This window comes from Oncorhynchus mykiss, chromosome 17 (genome assembly GCF_057628025.1).
Source record: "Oncorhynchus mykiss isolate SJ-2025 chromosome 17, ASM5762802v1, whole genome shotgun sequence".
Lineage (NCBI taxonomy): Eukaryota > Metazoa > Chordata > Actinopteri > Salmoniformes > Salmonidae > Oncorhynchus > Oncorhynchus mykiss.
Window position 1 is genome coordinate 23,192,325 of NC_143038.1, and position 25,783 is coordinate 23,218,107.

The 25,783-nt window shown below is 43.8% G+C and overlaps 1 protein-coding gene across 4 annotated transcripts in view; it reads right to left on the reverse strand.

The window, feature by feature from the left end:
• mtss1 (MTSS I-BAR domain containing 1) overlaps window positions 1-25,783 on the reverse strand; it is a 117,223-nt gene that overhangs the window by 30,240 nt on the left and 61,200 nt on the right. For all 4 annotated transcript variants that reach the window (XR_016487820.1, XM_036949856.2, XM_090205065.1 and 1 more), the window contains 3 exons: window positions 18,120-18,204; window positions 16,452-16,543; window positions 14,626-14,700 (listed from right to left, as the gene is read on the reverse strand). Coding sequence is in view for 3 of the 4 variants with exons in the window: in XM_036949856.2 (XP_036805751.1) it covers window positions 14,626-14,700; window positions 16,452-16,543; window positions 18,120-18,204 (252 nt within the window). In the remaining variant the exon portion in view is untranslated. The remainder of the gene's footprint in view (window positions 1-14,625; window positions 14,701-16,451; window positions 16,544-18,119; window positions 18,205-25,783) is intronic.

The window sequence follows — 25,783 nt, forward strand, 5'->3', positions numbered from 1 at the left end:
GAGATGAAAAAGAGAGAGTATATGTAAGTCCCAGAGAGTGGTGCTCAGACAGTGTACCTTGGATAATACCGTCCTGATCAGAAACCTATATCCCGGTTGTTCCCAAAATGCTTGGTCTTTGTGAAACCTTGGGTGTGTATTCAGATTTTCGATCCAGATCTTCAGCCGTGATGGAAGTTGACAATATTTATTCTTGCATGATGTTTCAGTGAATAATGTCCAATGAAAACATAGGCTTTTTTCAATAAATAGTAGAGTGCCATATTGACAGCTGGAGTGTGATTGTATTCACATGGGGACTTTCAAGAGTATGTTTGTGATGATCCTGCAAAGTTAACCGGAACAAATGTTTAATAAACACGCTTCTATTAAACCAATACATTTCCATTAACCCTTTACACTCGTACCGTATACTGTTTGATAATAGCGGATTTGAACACAGGTAAGTGCTTAAATTGGAACACAGCTGTACAATAACATGCTATAAATAACGGCAGAGATCATCTTCTCTTCACAGAGCTGTATGGGTTTTGACTGACAGCCGTTCCGAACTTGAGCACTGCGCGCAACAAGAAGTTGCCTCCATCCCTCCAGCTAATTGGGGAACTTTTGCAAATGTTTTGTTGTCTGATTGAGGGAAATGCTGTAAATTAAGGAGGACTCAACGTAGACATTGAGGAATTTAATAAATACAGCTTTGATCTCATACAACCAAGCCAAACACCCCAAATGTATCCAAATGTGCACTTCACATTATAAAACTATTGCCATATAGTGTCAATGTTTATGATCACAAGATGGCATGTCATACCCTGGGTTGTTAACAGAAAAAGCCTACGTTTATCAATTATCAAGAAAATTTGCCGCAGAACTCCCACGCGAATCCACTCACAACTCCATTCTATGCGCATCAAAATAATGATCCGTTTCTCTGCCACATGAAAGTCTAACAATGCTGACCAAACCGGACCCTCACGTTATTTTACCTGAAATGCACAAGGTCCTCTATTCCGACAATTAATTCACAGATAAAAGGGAAAACAGAGTTAGTTTCTAGTAATCTCTCCTCCTTCAGTCGTCTGCTTCGGACTTTATATGACGGTTGGCAACCAACTTTAAGGTGCATTACCACCACCACCAACTGGACTGAAGTGTGGACTTAAGTTAATCTTTCAAATCACCCACTTGGGTATATCCTCATAAAAACCAATGAGAAGATGGAAGAGGCGGGACTTGCAGCGCATCAAAAATAGAAAAGTTCTATTTTAGCACCTGGCTACGTAGACGCTCGCGAGCAGTTTGGGTGAAATTAGTGAATAACATGCATGTGTACATTTTATTTTGCAACGCTTGCGCATGAATCCCTGCCCCAGAACCAGTTCCTGCCACAGGGCACCATCTGCTTCCCCAAACTTGAAACGTTCGCAAAGCGGATTGGTGTGCTTAATTTCACATAGTATCTCCCCGTTTTAAACCTTGTTTTTCTGTTTCGTGCCTACTGAACACAACCCAAGTTTATATGGCTGTGACTCACTCAACATGGGGAAGTTGTCACGAATGGCCCAGAAGTAACTTATCAGATTTAAAATGGCGAAACAGGTTCAACCATCAAGGGCAGGACCTGTACTGTAAAACCACAGCAGTGTGCCTCTGCTCATGTAAAAAGATTGTCCCCATGATGTCATTCTTCTACCCTCTCACGCATCGCCAGAGACGTTGTTTTAGAGAATTTGGCAGTAAACTACATCTGTGGCGTCATGTGGGTTTACTGATGTCAATGTTGTTAAGAGTGCCCCATACTGGCGATGGGGTTATGGTATGGGCAGGCATAAACTACGGACAACGAACACAATTGCATTTTATCAATGGCAATTTGAATGCACAGAGATACCGGGATGAGCTCCTGAGGCCCACTTATCATGTTTCAGCATGATAATGCACGGCCCCATGTCGTACACAATTCTTGAAAAAAGAAAAATGTCCCAGTTCTTCCATTGCCTACATACTCACCAGACACGTCACCCATTGAGCATGTATGGGATGCTTTGGATCGGCGTGTTCCTGTTCCCGCCAATATCCAGCCACTTCGCACAGACATTGAGTGGGACAACATTCCACAGGCCAAAATCATCATGAGGCAAATGGTAACACCAGATACTGACTGGTTTTCTGATCCACACCCCTATTTTCTTTTTAAGGTACACACACACACATATATACACACACACACACACACACACACATATATATATACACACACACACAGTATACAAATTTGTGGATGCCGCTATTTCAGCCACACCCGTTGCTGACAGGTGAACAAAATCGAGCACACAGCCATGCAATCTCCATAGACAAACATTGACAGTAGAATGGAGAGCTCAGATACTTTCAACATGGCACAGTCATAGGATGACACCTTTCCAACAAGTCTGTTTGTCACATTTCTGCCTTGCTAGAGCTGCCCGGTCAACTAAGTACTGTTATTGTGAAGTGTAAACATGGTGCAACAGCAGCTCAGCTGCGAAGTGGTAGACCACACAAGCTCACAGAACAGGACCGCCAAGTGCTGTAGCGTGTAAAATCCGTATCTCCTCAGTTGCAACACTCTCTACCGAGTTCCAAACTGCGTCGGCAAGCAACGTCAGCACAATAACTGTCATGTGCAACGCCAAGCTTCGACTGGAGTGGTGTAAAGCTTGCCGCCATTGGACTCTGGAGCAGTGGAAACGCATTCTCTGGAGTGAAGAATCACGCTTCACCATCTGGCAGTCTGACGGACAAATCTGGGTTTGGTGGATGCCAGGATAAAGCTACCTGCCCGAAATGCATAGTGCCAACTGTAAAGTTTGATGAAGGAGCTATACCATTCTGGGGCTGTTTTTCATGATTTAGTCCCCTTAGTTCCAGTGAAGGGAAATCTTAAGACAACAGCATACAATGACATTCTAGACAATTCTGTGATTCCAACGTTGTGGCAAAAGGGGAAGGCCCTTACTTGTTTCAGCATGACAATGCCCCCGTGCATAAAGCGTTGTCCATACAGAAATGGTTTGTCGAGTTTGGTGTGGAAGAACTTGACTGGCCTGCAGAGAACCCTGACCTCAAGCCCATCGAACACCTTTGGGATGAAAAGGAACCCCGACAGCGAGCAAGGCCTAAACACCCAACATCAGTGCCCAGCCTCACTAACTCTCTCGTGGCTGCATGGAAGCAAGTCCCTCCATCAATTTTCCAACATATAGTGGAAATCCTTCCCAGAAGAGTGGAGGCTGTTATAGCAGCAAAGGTGGGACCAATTCCATATTAATGCCCATGATTTTGGAGATGTTCAAGTGTCCACATACTTTTGGTCATGTAGTGTATATGTGACCAAGAGATACATATCTGTATTCCTGGTCATGTGAAATCCGTAGATTAAGGCCTAATGAATTTATTTCAATGAACTGATTTCCTTATATGAGCTGCAACTCAGTACAATCAGAAACTTTTGCATGTTGCATTTTTGTTTAGTATAGTTACAAAAGCATGTAAAAATGCTTATATGCTTTAACCCTTTACACTTGTGGGAATTGGCCTATATGAATAGGGCTAAATTGAAACGTTTCTTAAAAAAGAAATATGAAATGCATAAGCATGGCAGCAATTGAAAGGGAACAGTTTAGAGACGGTGTCCTCAACTTTGGTCTAATCATTTCCCCATAACATTTCACCTGACTCTAGACATTACACTTAAGATTGTTTGTGCATTTTACATTTACTGTACTTGTCGCCGTATTTGTTGATAACGAAATCTGAAAAACCTTGGGACACATTCAGCAACATAATACAAAACAATGACAAGGGTTTGAGTGAAGACTTATTAGTGTCTCCAAGTGGCCACACACCTCTCCAAAGTCATTTCAATGCACTTTTATAATTCAAAGTAGTCTTCAACAATAAGGTGCTATTTTGAGCACTCCTAGCTGTGTCGTTAAGGAACTAGAGCAAGTACACTTGTAGTTGTTTTTTGTTTGGAACATAACACTGCATCACTGCCATTATACAATTACTGTTTACACAATCCAAAAATGTCCCATTTTATAAATTGCAATCTGGGTCAGGTGGGCTTTATTTGAAAGCTTGTTCTATTGCCAACATGGCTAGTTAAGTTCTAAAATACGATCTTAGTGTTACATGCTGACCACACCGCTCGCGTCGCAAAATAAATAAATTGACCGTGTGCATTTCAGGTAAAATAACAACCCCGTGTTTATATCCCAGGAAAAATTAGCTAGAAATAGCAAGCTAGCTAGCTAAATTGCTGTGAATGTTTCATGCGTTTCAACCTGTCCCCAAATTAATAAAGTTGGTTCAGAGTTCGTTTTGATATTTCAACCTGTGTCCTGATCACATCTGGTGTGGATGAACAAAATCAAAATGCGTGTGATGGCGCACGCGCGTGCCCGGTCTGGTCAGCATGTTATACTTGCTTGAAGTGTGGGATAGGGAAGTCTGGGAACCTCAGGAAAGTCTCAACTAGTGCTGTTACAGTGACCATATTACTGCCACACCGGTGGTAACAAGTCATGACCGCTGTCAAATTCCACGTGACCCTGTGCCACCAGAGCCTCTGGGTTCGCGCACAGGCTCTCTCGCAGCCGGCCGCGACCGGGAGGTCCGTGGGGCGACGCACAATTGGCCTAGAGTCGTCCGGGTGCGGGAGGGTTTGGCCGGAAGGGATATCCTTGTATCATCGCGCACTAGCGACTCCTGTGGCGTCCGGGCGCAGTGCCCGCTAACCAGGTCGCCAGGTGCACGGTGTTTCCTCTGACACATTGGTGCGGCTGGCTTCCGGGTTGGATGCGAGCTGTGTTAAGAAGCAGTGCGACTTGGTTGGGTTGTGTTTCGGAGGATGCATGGCTTTTGACCTTCGTCTCTCCCGAGCCCATACGGGAGTTGTAGCGATGAGACAAGATAGTAACTACTAACAATTGGATACCATGAAATTGGGGAGAAAAGGGGGTAAAATTCAACAAAAAAAATCCACGTGAACACTTAGTCACGGTAACTAGGCTTCTCCAAAACTGCACTCTGATACCGCTGAGTAGCCTACCAAACTTGACAGTCGCTAATGGCATGGTACTCAGCGATCCATTGTCCCTCTAATCACTCTGACATCAATGCAATCGGAAATGAAATCCGTCACTTCATGAGAGCCCATGAGCTCATGTTGCGCAACAATTTTATAGGCCATGCGCAATTGTGTGAGAAAACAGTTTTGATGGCCTCTATTAAAAAGAGGATCCCATCAGCTTTCTATAGGCAGACAGATACATCTTTATAGCCTATTCCTGCTTCTGACAAACCTTTCAGCAGGGTTCTGGTGGACTGTGTTGGTCGTTTCCCCAAAACCACCATGTGTGCTGCAACTCATTTCCCTGAGGCCATTCCACTCAGGAAGATTACGTCTCCCAGCATTGTTAAGGCCCTGGTGAAAATCTGTTCAACCTGTTTTAACCTTCCATGGGTAGTGCAATCGAACCAGGGTTCGAATTTCATGTCAAAAGTCTTCCTGCAAATGCTACAACAGATGGCTGCAACCCATTGCCCCTCTAGTGATGACCACCCAGTGTCAAGGTGATCTTGAGAGATTTCATTAGACTTTGAAGTCCATGTTGAGAGCTTACTGCTTTAAATTTGAGAGAGACTGGGATGAAGGGGTCCCTCGTGCTGTTTGCAGCACAGGAGATTCAGGAATCTCTCGGTTTTAGTCCGAATGAGCTCGTGTTGTTTGGACATCATGTCAGAGGTCCTTTGAGCTTGCTGAGAGAGGTTGGTGAAGGGCGACACCTTAAACACAAAATCAAATCTGTTGGAGCATGTTAGCGGTTTTCGATACAGATTGCACTGCACCCGAGTTTGCTAGTGAGGATCTGGAGAAGGCGCAGACAAAGTTTTGTATGATGGAAAGGCCCGAAACTGCACTTTCGATGTGGGTGACCAAGTCCTGGTTTTGTTGCCCGTTCTGGAGTTACTGTTGCAAGCTCACTTTCAGGCCCTTGCCCAAATGTGCAAAAAAGAGAAGCCACACCAGAATGCAGGGAAAAATAAAAAACCTTGTGTCATGTCAAAATGTTTATATCATACTTCATCCTCTACGATCCGGCGGAAAAGTGGTGGATGAAAAAGGATAAGTGGAAATCAATAGTGATTTCTGCCTGTAGCCACTGCTGTCACCGTGGACTATGGTCTTCCTCAAGAGCACCAGGAAAGCCCAATATACCCTGTGAGACAGCTGAGTAACTCGAGTAGAGATCGACCGATTATGATTTTTCAACGCCGATACCGATTATTGGAGGACCAAAAAAAAGAGCTGCTGCCGATTAAAAATCGGCCAATTTTTTATTTATTTATTTGTAATAATGACAATTACAACAATACTGAATGAACACTTATTTTAACTTAATATAATACATCAATAAAATCAATTTAGCCTCAAGTAAATAATGAAACATGTTCAATTTGGTTTAAATAATGCAAAAACAAAGTGTTGGAGAAGAAAGTAAAAGTGCAATATGTGCTATGTGAGAAAGCTAACGTTTAAGTTCCTTGCTCAGAACATGAGAACATATGAAAGCTGGTGGTTCCTTTTAACATGAGTCTTCAATATTCCCAGGTAAGACGTTTTAGGTTGAAGTTATTATAGGAATTATAGGCCTCTATACCATTTGTATTTCATGAACCTTTGACTATTGGATGTTCTTATAGGCACTTTAGTATTGCCAGTGTAACAGTATAGCTCGCTCCTCCCTGGGCTCGAACCAGGAACACAACGACAACAGCCACCCTCGAAGCGGCGTTACCCATGAGTAAGGGAAACTACTAGAAGGCTCAGAGAGAGAAGTTTGAAACGCAATTAGCGCACACTAACTAGCTAGCCATTTCACTTCGGTTACACCAGCCTCATCTCGGGAGTTGATAGGATTGAAGTCCTAAACAGCGCAATGCTTGACACACAACGAAGAGCTGCTGGTAAAACGCACAAAAGTGCTGTTTGAACGAATGTTTACGTGCCTGCTTCTGCCTACCACCGCTCAGTCAGATACTTGTATGCTCAGTCACATTATATGCAACGCATAGGACATGCTAGATAATATCTAGTAATATCAACCATATGTAGTTAACTAGTGATTATGATTGATTGTTTTTATAAGATAAGTTTAATGCTAGCTAGAAACTTACCTTGGCTTACTGCATTCGCGTAACAGGCAGTCTCTTTGTGGAGTGCAACGAGAGAGAGGCAGGTCATTATTGCGTTGGACTAGTTAACTGTAAGGTTGCAAGATTGGATCCCCCGAGCTGACAAGGTGAAAATCTGTTGTTCTGCCCCTGAACAAGGCAGTTAACCCACTGTTCCTAGGCCGTCATTGAAAATAAGAATGTGTTCTTAACTGACTTGCCTAGTTAAATAAAGGTATTTTAAAAAATATATATATATATATATTTTTTTTTTATCTCCGCCCAAAAATACAGATTTCCGATTGTTATGAAAACATGAAATCGGCCCTAATTAATCTGCCATTCCGATTGATCGGTCGACCTCTACTCAATACATTCTAGAAAACCTTTTGGCACACTTGTCTCCGGAGGAAAAAGGTGACATTGTTGAACTGCATTTTGAATATCAGGGTTTATTCTCAGATGTGCCAACTCCACAAATGTACTAGAGCATGACACTGATGTTGTGGACTCTGCCCCAATCAAACATGCTTATCGACTGAACCCTGAAAAGACCGAAGCTTTGCAGTGAGGTGGAGTTCATGTTTGAGCACCGCATTGCGTAACATGGCAGTCTGTGGAGTTCGCCCTGTACTTTAATACTTAAGGCAGATGGCTCTCTACGGTTTTGCTCTGAATTTCGGAAAGTCAGTGCCTCTACTAAGTTGGACTCCTACCCTTTCCCGAGGTCGACCATTGTGTGGACCGTGTTTGCGCTGCTAAGTACGTTAGCAAGTTCAACCTGCTGAAGGGATATTGGCAGGTCCCTCTAACTGAGCACGCCAAAGAATTGTGTGCTTTTGTAATTGCTTGATAGTTTGTTTTCCTATCTTTGTCTTCCATTCAGGTTACAAAATGCTAAGAACCTTTTGGTCTCTGCAATGGTGCTAGCTGCTCCGTATTTCTGTCGTCCATAGGTTTTGTACACCAATGCCAGCGATGTAGGAGCAGGGGCTGTGCTCCTACAGGATAACAATTGAGCACCCTATGGGGTACTTTTTATAGCAAGTTTTGTTTTGCATATAATCGATGTGGTGCATGTTCATTTATCATTGAACCACAGCCCACTTCGCCAAACGGGTGATTTAACAAGCGCATAAATGAAAAAAGCACTGTTGCACCAATGTGTACCTAACCATAAACATCAACGCCTTTCTTAAAATCGATACACAAGTATATATTTTTTTAAACTGCATATTTCTGTTCTGTGCAAGCAGAGTCAGGGTATATGCAGCAGTTTGGGCCGCCTGGCTCGTTGCGAACTGTGAAGACAATTTCTTCCTAACAAAGACTGCCAACTTCGCCAAACAGTGGATGATTTAACAAAAGTGCATTTGCGAAAAAAGCATAACCGTTGCACGAATGTACCTAACCATAAACACCAATGCCTTTCTTAAAATCAATACACAGAAGTATATATTTTTAAACCTGCATATTTAGTTAAAATAAATTCATGTTAGCAGGCAATATTAAACTAGGGAAAGTGTCACTTCTCTTGCGTCCATTGCACGCAGAGTCAGGGTATATGCAATAGTTGGGCCGCCTGGCTCATTGCGAACTAATTTGCCAGAATTTTACATAATTATGACATAACATTGAAGGTAATGTAACAGCAATATTTAGACTTATGGATGCCACCCGTTAGATAAAATACAGAACGGTTCTGTATTTTACTGAAAGAATAAACGTTTTGTTTTGGAAATTATAGTTTCTGGATTTGACCATATTAATGTATTTCGTATTTCTGTGTGTTATCATGCTATAATTAAGTCTATGATTTGATAGAGCAGTCTGACTGAGTGGTGGTAGGCAGCAGCAGGCTCGTAAGCATTCATTCAAACAGCACTTTCGTGTGCTTGCCAGCAGCTCTTCGCAAAGCTTCAAGCATTGTGCTGTTTATGACTTCAAGCCTATTAACTCCCGAGATTAGGCTGGTGTAACCGATGTGAAATGGCTAGCTAGTTAGCGGGGTGTGCACTAACAGCGTTTCAAACGTCACTCATTCTGAGACTTGGAGTAGTTGTTCCCCTTGCTCTGCAAGGGCGGCGGCTTTTGTGGAGCGATGGGTAACCATGCTTCGAGGGTGGCTGTTGTCGATGTGTTCCTGGTTCGAGCCCAGGTAGGGGTGACAATACACTGGCAATACTAAAGTGCCTATAAGAACATCCAATAGTCAAAGGTATATGAAATGCAAATGGTATAGAGAGAAATAGTCCTATAAAACTTATAATAACCTCAACTTAAAACTTCTTATCTGGGAATATTGAAGATATATTAAATAAAACCACCAGCTTTCATAAGTTCTGAGCAAGGAACTTAAACGTTAGCTTTCTTACATGGCACATATTGCACTTTCACTTTCTTTTCCATTTCCATCACTTAGTTTTTGCATTATTTAAAACAATTTGTACACGCTTCATTATTTATTTTAGGCTAAATTGATTTGATTAATGTATTATATTAAGTTAAAAGTCCTCCAATAATCGGTATCAGCGTTGAAAAATCATAATCGGTCGACCTCTAGTTTTAGGTACCAGTTGTTGCTAGTCAACTTTCAGTGTACACCCCCATGAGTGTTTTTCAGAACCCCTCCTAACACCCCACCTGGTGCATTTTGGTTGTGGTCGGATTTTTTTGTTCTTCTGTTTGAGCGACATTATTAGTTTTTCTTGCTGGGGATCATAACGGATTGGTTAGGGGTATTTCATATCTAGAGCTGTTAAATGCTCCAGGTGGGATCAGTTCAGCGTTAGCCCCCATGCTGCCCAGCACCACTAAGACAGAGATATCCCAGGAATCTGTACTTCCCTCCTCTGATTGCTGCTCTACAGGGAGGCCTGAGGACAGCTTCCCACAGTGGCTCAGAAGGGTGAGTTAGCACTGAGGACACTGCCCCACCCTCTCTGGTAACAAACAGGGCCCACTTGATGTGAAACACACCTAGACACACAAGCCAATCTCAAATAAGAGGACCCTCCCAGCACCAAACATTCCCACGAGGCATGATGTTACAGCCACATTCACTTTAGTATAAAGCTACAGATTAGTTTAATTACCGCCATACAAGACCACCCATATTAACTGCACCGAGAACTCAAACAGAAACTGTTTGAGTTCTCGGTGCAGTTACGCCACATTTCTACTTCACTTTCACAGATAGTTAACTTGTTTCAAAGTTCTAGTGTATCACACGTTTTTCTCAGAGTTTATACTCAATTCATCTTTCTCTGATGGATTAGGAACTAGGGTAGCATTCGTTCCATGTTTCCTAGGGATAAGAGGGTTTTGTCAGACTCCCAACTCACTAATACTCCCCATCTGACCTCCCTGACCTCGTCGTTGGACCCAAGAGGTCAAAAGTAAGACGCAGAGATACAGCTGCCCACATTCCTTCAGCGGTTCATTTCGCTAACAAAGCCCGACTACTCCGCCTGTGCCTTTAACTAACATTTATGCACTACATGCATTGGAAATTTGTAGGCCATTCAAGTAATGCATGTGCATTAGAAACTTAAAAGGGCATTGTTCAATTTATTAAACTGGGTCACTAGGTGATATGAAAAAAAAATCCATAGTGATAATCTAAACAATCACAATAACGATATATCAAAGATGACCATGTAAATTTAGCATGTGATATGATTATGACATGGCTATGTAAAACATCCTACTGAACATGACCAAGAAATGCAGCGTGCTCCTGTTCTGCTAAACAGCATTCGGTCTTGTGCATTTAGGTAGAAAATCGTGTAAATATCATGGAATGCTAACCTCTGACAAGATATATATTGCGATAACAACAAAATGTTCACCCACGACAGAGTTCACCTTTTAACCATGACCTGATTGCAATCACCTCTCCCAGATGAATCCCATGGCAGAGGTCCTTGTTAACCTGGGGTTTCAAACTCACGGCCTTCGGGCCAAGTGCGGCCCTCAAGCCAATTCAATGTGGCCTGTGGTTGGCCCCTGTTATAAACCAAGGCCTCGGCTAAGGAGGTGGGTTTGGTTAAGGGAGAGGGGTCGAAGGGCACCCTAACCCAGATGATGTACACCTTCCCCCCGGGACTTTTCAGCCACATGGCCTATTTCCACAAGAGGAACGACTGCCTGAATTTGAGTCAGGGCTGCACATTACTGGATTTTATTGCACTTCCCTTTTTGAACTTCAAAAAGGACAGTAGCTAACTAGTCAGTGTCTAAGCATTACATGCGACAGGGACTCATCCTAGAAAGACAAATACAGCCTTGAACTACGAAGTGGCCTTCCTAAATGTACACTTACCTTTATTTATTTAGCTCTGAGCTGCATTGAGCCAAGTTAAGTTACAATGAGTCTTGGCTGTTGCTGCTTCTACACTATTCTGGTGGGATTATTCGCTGAACCTCGCCCGGCGGTTTGCCTCTTTTTCCAGATACTCTCTCTGTTTCAACATTGTCCAATGGGTCCTTTGTAGGGCAAGGCAGGGAGGGAGGGCTATGCGCTGCCAAAAATAATCATGGGACCAACAGACTGACCACACTACAGAGAAGACAACAAACGTGAGAAACAGTGGAAAGGAGCAGGGAAGTCAAAGTATTCATTCAGTTCAGGCGTGGTGGTGATCATATCGGCCTGTCTTGTGTTACAAAGCACCTTTGGACTGCGGAAGAGTTAGAATCCAGCATTTTAAGTGTTTGTGGTTTCAGGGTTCTTCATTTTAATAGGTGGAGGTGTGGCATACTAAGAAAGCAGAGGCCTCGTCTTGACATTACACGTGCTGGATTGGTGTAACGGATAATGACGATACCCTACTGACACCACTATCCGTCAGCCCCCCACCCCGCCCAGGTGTGTTGCTGCCTGATACCTTCCAACTCCACATTACCACACAATGGTGTTACATTACCCAACAATGAAGACTCAGCACTCTTAAATCAACAATGTTGAAAAACTCTGTCAAATGTATGTATCGTCATATCAAAACTGCCACCAGACAGTCACCACATTTAAGGTCTAGGCTACATCCTGGGAAATGTACCACTAAATAAATTCTTCAGGGCATCACACGCTGTGCTCAAGCTTTCCCTGCCCCCATCACTGCCTCGACGGTTACAGTGTTACAAGGGGCAAAACTGAACTATTGAGACGAGACCCCATGTCAACTGTTGACAAAATTCCTCTAACCCAGGCAGCTATCCACAAATGTTTCTGATTGAGTGGGACCAACTCTCAACAGGGGGTGTTTCCTACACTTGTGTGAGGAGGCACCCCCCTTAGACTCTGTCTAAGGCCTTGTTTATGGGGAACAATCAGGTCACAGCAACAGGCCTGTACAGTACGAGCCTACTACTGCCCTACATTTAGCATAGCTGAGAGGGAAATGGCGTAGCTTCAGCTCAAAACCCTCATGCTTCTGCTCATCTCCCTGCCATCAAAATGCGCAGTGATACCATTAGCATACTAATCTCTTTTCTCTCAGCTCAGCTTAACAATTCAACATCTTCTGCGCCTCACATACTGCTGGGCTCCCTCTCATTATCCGGATTGGCAGATCAAATCCCTCTCCAGAAAGAGAGCTGCTATCTGACGGGCTCTTCACATAGAGGGTGCTAGGAATTGCTAGTGTAGTCAAGTATCTACAAGTCTTAAATTGGGTAAAAGGAGAAGGAATGGCAAGGTTTACAGGTCATGTTCACCTGTGGAATGACAACCTCAGACCAGAGGACAATTATATTAGTTCATCTTAGAACGCAAACCTAGTCTTTGCCTTTGGGTGACGGAAATATTGTGTTTGCCTTTAGGTGCCTTGGACTAGTTCAAACGGTAAGCCTTATTGCGCCTTCAGAAAGACTACAGTCGAAGGAATAAAAGCCTCCCTGCCCACTTCATGTAGTTTGACTGTTCTATCCAGTAATGTAGGTTTATGGTTGCTTGGCTACCCATACTCCTTGCTCCGGCCAAACGCCTTGCCATGTCCACAGACGTTTGTTTCTTTTCCAGAGTGAGTCTGGATCGGAGTACCTCAGACTATTTTGAGGATAGACCATCTGATTGGTCCCAGAAACCGATAGTCTGGGCCAGAGACAGAACACACGTGGGTAAAGCGGTGTTTTGAAAATTCGTCATTGGCTTTGATACTCTGATTGGTTAGGGATGATCCAATCACTGCTGACATTGTTTTGTACAATACCCCTCATTTTGATGTCACCACAAACAACTTAAATTATGGCAGTCTCAGACTGAAGCATGTAGCGAACGATAGACCAGCGGAAGAATTCAGTTTGAATTGTCAGGCAAGGTTTATGGAGCTCAAACAAAGAGCCTGTGAAGCCTTGAGATGGTAATATATTATAATAATACATGCCATTTAGCTGACACTTATCTAAAGTGACTTAGTCATACATTTTCCGTATGGGTGACCCCAGCGGGAATCGAACCCACTACCCTGGTGTTGCAAGCACCATGCTCTACCAACTGAGCGACTGAGGACCACACTCTGTTACTGAGGACCAGATGGTGAGTGGTGAATAAGCTATAGAGAGGGCGTTCTGTCAGATAAGAGAGCAGTCCGCACAGTCAAGCTCTGAGGAGTGTTCCCAGTCTACAGTTGACCTCAACGCAGCCATAACAGGGCGAACTGGAGGCGTTTCTGCACTGAAGCTCTGAAGTGGGTTGACGCCACATAATAATGACAGACCTTTCATCGGTGATTGCATGTGCAAAGTCACATGTTCGTCATCCCCCTCCCACTTTCAGTACCCATATCTTCATATGATAGTTCTGCTGTTGCGATACCAAGAAGTTGAGGAATAAACACTTAAATTCTCAGAAGACTGAAGCTCATAGTTCAGAGCCATAGGTCCGCGATAGTCAAGACATCATTACCAGCCTAGCATTTAAATGTCATAATGGGCATGTGTACTATCGCGTTTAATCTTTAGGCTAAATAATGATATAAGACTGTTGTTATTGTCATATAATTTCACATTGGGAATAATGTCTACACCTTTACATCCCCGTAGGGAGACTAAGAAAAAAGTCCTGAGCTAGAGCTAAATACAAACCCAACCTGGCTGAAACAATACCATTTATGGAAGAGGAAAATGGTAGGTGTGGTGAGATGGTTTGGCGAAGGAAGGGCCCCGTAACAACCGCAGGCATGGAGAAACCACATCATTGTCTCCTTTCACAATACCAGCTGTGGTGAGGTAACCTGACCCTCTGTAATAAATGTTTCGTTGCTCGTTGCTATGCATCACACTCTCCATTCAGGTGTAGTCCAAGCCTTCCCCCAAACCTACACATTGGCCTAGATAAGAAAATGCCCTTGGCAGAGTGTCACATCACACAGAACTTAGAAAGTTAAAAACAGATGCCCTTACCTTTCTTAACTTTCTTCTGTAGCTTGATTGTGTCTGAGGATTTTTTCTTGATGTCTGCTCGGGCCTTCTTGTATTCTGCATTGGGTTGACATGAGAAGATGCATCAAGTGCCAGTTAAATAATTTAGACATCTCAAAATGTACACTACATGACTAAAAGTATGTGGACATTTGCTCCTCGAACATCTCATTCCAAAATGCTGGGCCTAAACATGGAGTTGGTCCCTCCTTTGCAGTTATAACAACATCCACTCTTCTGGGATTCCACTAGATGCTGGAACATTGCTGCAGGGACCTGCTTTCATTCAGCCACACGATATCATAACCGCCATCGATAAAAGATAGTACTGTGTAGCCGTCTTCATCGACCTGGCCAAGGCTTTCGACACTGTCAATCACCATATTCTTATCAGCTGACTCAGCAGCCTCGGTTTTTCTAATGACTGCCTTGCCTGGTTCACCAACTACTTTGCAGACAGTTCAGTGTGTCAAATCGGAGGGCATGTTTTCCGGTCGTCTGGTAGTCTATGGGGGTACCATAGGGTTCAATTCTCGGGCCGACTCTTTTCTCTGTATATATCAATGATGTTGCTCTTGCTGCGAGCGATTCCCTGATACACCTCTACACAGACGATATCATTCTGTATACTTCAGGCCCTTCCTTGGACACTGTGCTATCTAACCTCCAAACGAGCTTCAATGCCATACAACACTCCTTCCGTGGCCTCCAACTGCTCTTAAATGCTAGTAACAGCACGCCCGACTAGCATCACCACCCTGGATGGTTCCGACCTAGAATATGTGGACATCTATAAGTACCTAGGTGTCTGGCTAGACTGTAAACTCTCCTTCCAGACTCATTTCAAACATCTCCAATCCAAAATCAAATCTAAAATCGGCTTTCTATTTCGCAACGAAGCCTCCTTCACTCACGCCGCCAAACTTACCCTAGTAAAACTGACTATCCTATTGATCCTAGACTTCGGCGACGTCATCTACAAAATAGCTTACAATACTCTACTCAGCAAACTAGATGCAGTTTATCACAGTGCCATCCGTTTTGTTACTAAAGCACCTTATACCACCCACCACTGCGACCTGTATGCTCTAGTCGGCTGGCCCTCGCTACATATTCGTCACCAGACCCACTGGCTCCAAGTCATCTACAAGTCAAAGCTCCACCTTATCTCAGTTCACTGGTCACGATGGCAACACTGGTCACGATGGTAGCACGCGCTCCAGCAGCTGTATCTCACTGATCATCCCTAAAGCCAACACCTCATTTGGTCGCCTTTCCTTCCAGTTCTCTGCTGCCTGTGACTGGAACGAATTGCAAAAATTGCCTAAGTTGGAGACTTATTTCCCTCACCAACTTTAAATATCTGCTATCTGAGCAACTAACCGATCGCTGCAGCTGTACATAGTCCATCTGTAAATAGCCCACCCAATTTACCTACCTCATCCCCATATTGTTTTTATTTATTTACTTTTCTGCTCTTTTGCACACCAGTATCTCTACTTGCACATGATCATCTGATCACTCCAGTGTTAATCTGCTAAATTGTAATTATTCGCTCCTATGGCCTATTTATTGCCTACCTCCTCATGTCTTTTGCACACAATGTATATACTTTTTTTCTACTGTGTTATTGACTTGTTTATTGTTTACTCCATGTGTAACTATCTGTGTTGTCTGTTCACACTGCTATGCTTTGTTCTTGGCCAGGTCGCAGTTGTAAATGAGAACTTGCTCTCAACTAGCCTACCTGGTTAAATAAAGGTGAAATAAAAAAAATAAAAAGTGTGTGTGTATGTACCGTCTCCTACCTTTGGCATGGTCCTTGTCCAACTGACTGGCCACCTTCTTCCACTCCTCAATCTTCAGCTCCAGGGGATTGATCAGGGTATCTGTTAGTGCCCTGCAGTGGAACCCAATAAACCAGCTGTTAAATTACAATCACACACCCAGTGGTTCACCTGGAGGTTTTACCAGAACGGTTGATAAGATTCAACTTCACCAAATTCAGAATTATCAATGGAAACAAATAGGGGAGGATATTTTTTTTAGGGCTATGACTGATCCATGTAGCTAATTAATTGTAATTGATAGGCGGTCCTACAATAGATAAATCAGGTCATCAAATCTACACACTATAGCTTGGGAAGCAAAGCAATTAAACTGAGCATACTCTCAGGTATGCTGTGAACTCCTCTCGTCACATACCCGGCATAGCCAGAGCTGTTCAGCCGTCACAGGTTAGCACACAATGAGTGTCTATGAATTGATGACATAGCACTTTGAACCCACACACACGGTGTCTGGGGGAAAAACTAGACCAAAGTGATAAAGAGATCTTATTAATGAAGCTGATAGGTTTAGTGGGTGTCTGTTAGTTCACCTTCCCTCTACTTTGTCTAATGGCCTATTCAGAGTTGAGCCCTTCTCTGGGATAGGCCTATGTACAGTAGGGTCAGTGGGATCTTGGTGTCAGTCAGTGTTAATTCCAACTGAAGCTGGGCAGTCAATGACTTGACATTGCATAATGCAATTGAAGAAAGACACTACAGCAATGTCAGAGGCCAGGAGTGATGGAAATAATGGAGGGAGAAATAAGAAATGAGAGACTAATGGGATTTCCACCGAAGAGAGGTAAAGTACGGCCTGGCCTATATCCTTTTCCCACTATCATGTCGACCCGAACAGTACTGGCTCTGATATTTTCTTTTCACATGGTTCTAGCAACTATGGTTAATGTGTAACCAGGACAGTGAAGTACAGCTTGGCCCGGCTTGGTTTAGTAGTGTGCAAATGGTACCAGAGAGCAACAATCCAATCTCCTACTCATCCATCCACAACCGTCCACAACAGTCCCATTACAGCCGTGTCCTAGGCTTAGAGAGCACTGGCTGTAGTACAACCGGTCCACAGTGCTGTTTTACAGCTGGACAAAATGTTAATTTGTCTGTCTCATTAGCACACAGAGCAACAGAGAAGACCCTAAGCAGGGCCCAATTGGATTTGCTGGGGCTGAAGTAGGCAGGAAATGTGTTCAGGGTTGGAGAGCAGCGTGAGGCGAGCCAGCCGTCATCCACTTGCCAAGTCAGCCAGGGTCATCATCCGAGGAGGTGAGAGCTCTCTGTGGTTTTTGGAGGAATGTCTGATACTGACTGAGTTCAGCACACAGGAAAACACATACAGCTGGAAATATTGAACACTAAGGCCATGCCAGAAACCAATCACTTGGATGAAAATGCAGGTCTGAGTCGATATCGCTCACTTTTCAGTGTGTGACAGAAATACATTGAGTATCAGAACAGCAACCATCTGATATATTAATGTCAAGGAATGCTTCATGTCACGTTTTCAAATAGTCTGAAATGTTAAAGACGGACGGCAGTAATAATATGCCCTAACCAAACAATGGGGGTTTTGCCTTAAGACTAATACTACATTAATGTCTTCTAGAAACCATGATTTATAGTTCCATCACTTACGTGGTGAAGAGCTTCAGTTTTGACTCGATGCTTCTGTGCCTCATGCACATTCTCGTCAAGGCCGAGCCAATCTCTTTTGTCGCCCCTGGAAAACAATGGAACAAAACAGAACAAACCTGTCAATTTCCAAACCTTGACAACAATGCCATATTACAAGCCTGATGAAGCCAAAAAAGTGGGACGTCCTCCAGCTTTCCCCCCCCTTTCCTGGTAAAGTAATATTGCAAGTATAAATACAGTAATGTACATAGACAGAAGTGTAAAAAAAATCTGAGCAAAAGTGTTTTTTTTTAGACAATATTGTTCTAGAGAATTCTGCAGTACGTCCAACCAGGATCACAACTTCTCAAGCGCAGGACCTCCACATCCGGCTTTACCTGCGGGATCGTCTGAGACCAGCCATCAGGACAGCTGATGAAGCTGAAGAGTATGTGTGTTTGTAATAAAGTGCTTTTGTGGGGGAAAAACTCATTCAGATTGGCTGGGCCTGGCTCCCAAGCAGGTGGGTGGCGTCCCTGCCCAGTATATTTTAATGGGGTTGTTTTCGTTCATTCAGAAAGATTTGCACAAACTGCCAGTGAGTTCGTTGCACCACGCCGATAGAGATTCCACAGCAGGTATGTCACACAGCAGACTTACTTATTGCTGTATTGAATTCAGATTTGACAGCAGACCAGCGCAGCTAACTCGTCCACCCAGACCCCTTCCCGAAGGCTTTCGAGGTTGGTATGAAGCCTCCGACTGGTTTTGAACACACACTCCTGCTGTTGCAATGGGCTCCAGTGTCCGCCGGGGGGGTGATGACCTTGTCGAGACACCAACATCTGCTTTTAAAATGCACTCATTTATCCACTTAATATTCCCAGCCCAATCCCAGGCAGGCCCAGTAAGACCGTGATGTCTACACTGTACAAATCCAGTCAGCCAGACATATGGGGGGGAAAGACAGAGAGCCCAGACAGATGGAGGCCTTTCCATTCTACAACATTAACACCACAATGACTATTCCCCAAATGGCATCCTATTCACTACACTGTAGGAAAAGGGGTGTCATTTGGGATGCACATAGTGACTCACTGCCCTCGGACAGAAAATGATCTCTTTACACCACTGCAGAGATATAAATTGTCACACTGCACATTTTTCAGACGTCATATGTTTTCCCAAGTTCATTAGGATGTGTCCAGTTGTATGATGGAAGCAAGCAACTGTTGCCTGTTTACATCACATCAGGTCTCCATCTGGACTACTCATTAGGAGGTTAAAGACCTCAGATATTAGCTCTATCAACCATATGAGCTTATTAGGACAACCACAGTACTATGGTTACGGCTTGCCAAAACTAAAACAGAAAAAACAAGAGGCATTACTGAGTGCGGGACTTTCACTACTATTGCTTGTGTCATATCAAGCTTACCAGACTTTCTGGACATTATCAACTAACATTTCCATTGAAGAAAACAGACAAATGGAACCTGCAACTAACATTGGTCCTGCTAACCCAACTGTTGCAGGCTAGACAAGTCTGGAAGCCAGCCAGGATGTGAAAACCTCCCTAGTCGATTTCACCCTCGATTAGAAGCAGGTCAATTGGTGCCACCGATGGGGCGACTGACGTACTTGAAAATGCATTGGGTAATATGGCATATCAAACATGTCAACAACGTAGCACTGGATACATTTCCGCTCTGGCTGCATGAGGCTGTTCTGAGTGATGTGGATCGGGTATTCATCAATGATCTCTGTACTTTACTCTGTTCATCTTTCCCTCGATCCTGACTAGTCTCCCAGTCCCTGAAAAACTTCCCCACAGCATGAAGCTGCCACCACGCTTCACCGTAGGGATGATATTGGCCAGGTAATGAGCGGTGACTGGTTTCTTCCAGACGTGCCGCTTGGCATCTAGGCCAAAGAGTTCAATCATAGTTTCATCAGAACAGAGAAACGTGTTTCTCATGATCTGAGTGACCTTTGTGCCTTTTGCTCTGACATGCACTGTCAACTGTGGGACCTTATATAGACAGGTGTGTGCCTTTCTGTCAAATCAATCGAATTTACCACAGATGGACTCCAATCAAGTTGAAGAAACATCAAGGATGATCAATGGAAACAGGATGCACCCGAGTTAAATTTAATCTTATAGCAAAGTGTCTGAATACTTATGTAAATAAGGGTAAATAATAACATGTCAAAAAAACAGTTTTGCCTTGTCATTATGGGGTATTTTGGGTAGAATGAGGGAAAAAATTTAATTTAATCAATTTTAGAAAAAGGTTGTAACAAAATGTGAAAAAGTGAATGTGTCTGAATACAATCCGAATGCACACTATAGGGCGAGAGAGAAACTGAGTCACTCCCATCACACAGGCCCCAGTGTGGATTCTCCAGCCCAGCCCTAAACTGCAAAGCCCTCGTCCTGCCGGCCCAGAGCCTCAATAATAAATAGGCCATTGTAGCATTCTGTCACTGAATACAGAGCACTTCGTATGAGATGGCCCAGTTTGCTGTGCTGAAAGGGAAGATAATACTCCTTTCAGTGATCGAGGAAAACAAGAGGGAAAGAAGGACCCAGCAAAGGTTCCTCCACAATCCCTAGTGATATTCCTCTCTCTTCTCCCCACCCTAACCCCTGGGCGAGACCGTGCGTCTCCTGCTGAGAACAGTGTTGAGATTATCAGCTGTATGAATGTGTCCCAGTTATCCCAATCCCTGCTAATGCTGGATCACCTGGGCCTCTCGCTGGCTCAGTAAGCAAACCTAGTAGCCCTATACACAGCCTCAAATGACCACCAGTATCAGAGGGGTACAGAGTATTATGACCACACAGACCCTCAGTTTCACAACAAGGGAGATGGGAGAGCGTTGCCAAGGTTACAATGGGTGCACATGAACTATAATCTTGTGAGATATTTGTTACATCAGACATAGAGTAGCGCTAATGCAAAAGGTGCGCTCTGTTCCTTGCCTCAGGCTGCACAAGCTGTTCTCTCAATCAAGTGATCATATTTTCACCCATCAAACTATTCTTAATTTAATGTGTTTTGATTTAGAATAGCTCATTATCAAATTGGCAGGAACAGAGGCAGGGGAAAAATATGTAATCCGTATGCACTCGAATAGTGAATGGAGGCCGCTTTCCCGCTGGTTCGTTTCCATCATGCCCAGTAGGCTACTGTGGTTATTTCACTCCACCCATCAACCACTGTTTGAGGAGCATGCATCCTCCCGCTGAGCAACAGGTGATATTCCACCCAAACTCTGTTTGCCATGGGCTCTCCAACCCTGTTCCTGCTGCTACCCAGTGCTTAATTTGGTAAACCAAGTGAAATCTGTTCGGGAACATCGATAGTAACATGTTTTCAAAACAAAAAATAATTCATTAAACTGTTCACAGCCCCTCTCGCTTGAGAAAGGAATGAAGGCGAGCGAGGCGATGGAAACACAGTGGTAGCTAAAGGTAACGTGTTAGCCTCTCTACAATGGCTTCCTGTTAAGGCAAGGGCTGATTTCAAGGTTTTACTGCTAACCTACAAAGCATTACATGGGCTTGCTCCTACCTATCTCTCGGATTTGGTCCTGCCGTACATACCTACACGTACGCTACGGTCACAAGACGCATGCCTCCTAATTGTCCCTAGAATTTCTAAGCCAACAGCTGGGAGCAGGGCTTTCTTCTATAGAACTCAATTTTCATGGAATAGTCTGCCTACCCATGTGAGAGACGCAAACTCGGTCTCAACCTTTAAGTCTTAACTGAAGACTCATCTCTTCAGTGGGTCATATGATTAAGTGTAGTCTGGCTCAGGAGTGTGAAGGTGAACGGAAAGGCTCTGGAGCAACGAACCGCCCTTGCTGTCTCTGCTTGGCCGGTTCCCCTCTCTCCACTGGGATTCTCTGCCTCTAACCTTATTACAGGGTCTGAGTCACTGGCGCTCTTTCATGCCGTCCCTAGGAGGGATGCGTCACTTGAGTGGGTTGAGTCACTGACGTGATCTTCCTGTCTGGGTTGGCGCCCCCCCGCCCCCTTTGGTTGTGCCGTGGCGGAGATCTTTGTGGGCTATACTCAGCCTTGTCTCAGGATGGTAAGTTGGTGGTTGAAGATATCCCTCTAGTGGTGTGGGGGCTGTGCTTTGGCAAAGTGGGTGGGGTTATATCCTTCCTGTTTGGCCCTGTCCGGGAGTATCATCGGATGGGGCCACAGTGTCTCCTGACCTCTCCTGTCTCACTCAGCCGGCAGTATTTATGCTGCAGTGGGTTGTGTGTCGGGGGCTAGGGTCAGTTTGTTTTATCTGGAGTACTTATCCGGTGTCCTGTGTGAATGTAAGTATGCTCTCTCTAACTCTTTCTTTCTCTCGGAGGACCTGAGCCCTAGGACCATGCCTCAGGACTACCTGGCATAATGACACCTTGCTGTCCCCAGTCCACCTGGCTGTGCTGCTGCTCCAGTTTCAACTGTTCTGCCTGCGGCTATGGAACCCTGACCTGTTCACCGGACGTGCTACCTGTCCCAGAACTGCTGTTTTCAACTCTCTAGAGACAGCAGGAGCGGTAGAGATACTCCTAATGATCGGCTATGAAAAGCCAACTGACATTTACTCCTGAGGTGCTGACTTGCTGCACCATCGACAACGACTGTGATTATTATTATTTGACCATGCTGGTCATTTATGAACATTCGAAAATCTTGGCCATGTTCTGTTATAATCTCCACCTGGCACAGCCAGAAGAGGACTGGCCACCCCTCATAGCCTGGTTCCTCTTCTGGTTTCTTCCTAGGTTTTGGCCTTTCTAGGGAGTTTCTCCTAGCCACCGTGCTTCTACACCTGCATTGCTTGCTGTTTGGAGTTTTAGACTGGGTTTCTGTACAGCACTTTGAGATATCAGCTGATGTAAGAAGGGCTATATGAATACATTTGATACACACAGTTTACATACACTTAGGTTGGAGTCATTGAAACTCGCTTTTCAACTACTCCACAAATGTCTTGTTAACCTCTTCGATATAGGGGGCGCTCTTAATTTTTGGATGAAAAACATTCCCGTTTTAAACAAGATATTTTGTCACGAAAAGATGCTTGACTATACATATAATTGACAGCTTTGGAAAGAAAACACTCTGACGTTTCCAAAACTGCAAAGATATTGTCTGTGAGTGCCACAGAACTGATGTTACAGGCGAAACCCAGATAAGAATCCAATCAGGAAGTGCCGCATTTCTTGAAACCGCCTCATGCCAATGACTCCTTATATGGCTGTAAAGGAGCTAGGAGTCAGCTTACGTTTTCCACGTTTTACCCAAGGTGTCTACAGCATTGTGACGTATTTGTAGGCATATCATTGGAAGATTGACCATAAGAGACTACATCTACCAGGCGTAATCTCCAGCTGCAGTATTTTTCTGTTTGCTTCTGATGAGAAGCCAACTGCCACCACTGATAGATTATTGAATAGATATGTGAAAAACACCTTGAGGATTGATTCTAAACAACGTTTGCTATGTTTCTGTCGATATTATGGAGCTAATTTAGAAAAAAGTTTGGCGTTGTAAGTGACTGCATTTTCCGGTCTAATTCTAGGCCAAACGTGATGAATAAAACGGAGCTATTTCGTCTACACAAATAATATTTTTGGAAAAAATGAACATTTGCTATCTAACTAAGAGTCTCGTCATTGAAAACATCCGAAGTTCTTCAAAGGTAAATTATTTTTATTTGAATGCTTTTCTTGTTTTTGTGAAAATGTTGCCTGCTGAATGCTAGGCTATCAATACTCTTACACAAATGCTTGTGTAGCTTTGGTTGAAAAGCATATTTTGAAAATCTGAGATGACAGTGTTGTTAACAAAACGCTAAGCTTGTGTTTGAATATATTTATTTCATTTCATTTGCGATTTTCATGAATAGGAAACGTTGCGTTATGGTAATGAGCTTGAGGCTATGATTACGCTCCCGGATACGGGATTGCTCGTCACTAGAGGTTATAACAAACTATAGTTTTGGCAAGTCGGTTAGGACATCTACTTTGTGCATGACAAGTACTTTTTCCAACAATTGTTTACAGACAGATTATTTCACTGTATCACAATTCCAGTGGGTCAGAAGTTTACATAAGCTAAATTAACTGTGCCTTTAAAAAGCTTGGAAAATTTCAGAACATTATGTAATGGCTTAAGAAGCTTCTGATAGGCCTTGAAATACAGCCACACTTCCAATTGACTCAAATGATATCAATTAGCCTATCTTCAAACTCAGTTCCTCTGTTTGACATCCTGGGAAAAATCTAAAGAAATCAGCCAAGACCTCAGAAAAAAAATGGTGGATCTCCACAAGTCTGGTTCATCCTTGGGATAAATTTCCAAACGCCTGAAGGTACCACATTCATCTGTACAAACAATAGTACGCAAGAATAAACACCATGGGACCGAGCAGCCGTCATACTGCTCAGGATGGAAACGCGTTTTGTCTCCTAGAGATGAATGTACTTTGGTGCGAAAAGTGTCAAATCAATCCCAGAACGACAGCAAAGGACCTTGTGAAGATCGTGGAGGAAACAGGTACAAAAGTATCTACAGTCGTGGCCAAAAGTTGAGAATGACACAAATGTTAATTTCCACAAAGTTTTCTGCTTCAGTGTCTAAAGATATTTTTGTCAGCTGTTACTATGGAATACTGAAGTATAATGACAAGCATTTCATAAGTGTCAAAGGCTTTTATTGACAATTACATGAAGTTGATGCAAAGAGTCGATATTTGCAGTGTTGACCCTTATTTTTCCAAGACCTCTGCAATCTGCCCTGGCATGCTGTCAAGTAATGTCTGGGCCACATCCTGACTGATGGCAGCCCATTCTTGCATAATCAATGCTTGGAGTTTGTCAGAATTTGTGGGTTTTTGTTTGTCCACAAGTTCTCAATGGGATTAAGGTCTGGGGAGTTTCCTGGCCATGGACCCAAAATATAGATGTTTTGTTCCGAGCCACTTAGTTATCACTTTTGCCTTAAGGCAAGGTGCGCCATCATGCTGGAAAATGCATTGTTCATATCCAAACTGTCCCTGGATGGTTGGGAGAAATTGCTCTCGGAGGATGTGTTGGTACCATTCTTTATTCATGGCTGTGTTTCTAGGCAAAATTGTGAGTGAGCCCACTCCCTTGGTTGAGAAGCAACCCCACACATGGATGGTCTCAGGATGCTTTACTGTTGGCATGACACAGGACTGATGGTAGCACTCACCTCGTCTTCTCTGGGCAAGCTTTTTTCCAGATGCCCCAAACAATCGGAAAGGGGATTCAGAGAAAATTACTTTACCCCAGTCCTCAGCAGTCCAATCCCTGTACCTTTTGCAGAATGTCAGTTGGTCCCTGATGTTTTTCCTGGAGAGAAGTGGCTTCTTTGCTGCCCTTCTTGACACCAGGCCATCCTCCAAAAGTCTTCGCCTCACTGTGTGTGCAGATGCACTCACACCTGCCTGCTGCCATTCCTGAGCAAGCTCTGTACTGATGTTGCCCCGATCCCCCAGCTGAATCAACTTTAGGAGACGGTCCTGGCGCTTGCTGGACTTTCTTGGGCACCCTGAAGCCTTCACAACAATTGAACCGCTCTCCTTGAAGTTCTTGATGATCCGATAAATGGTTGATTTAGGCGTAATCTTACTGCCAGCAATATC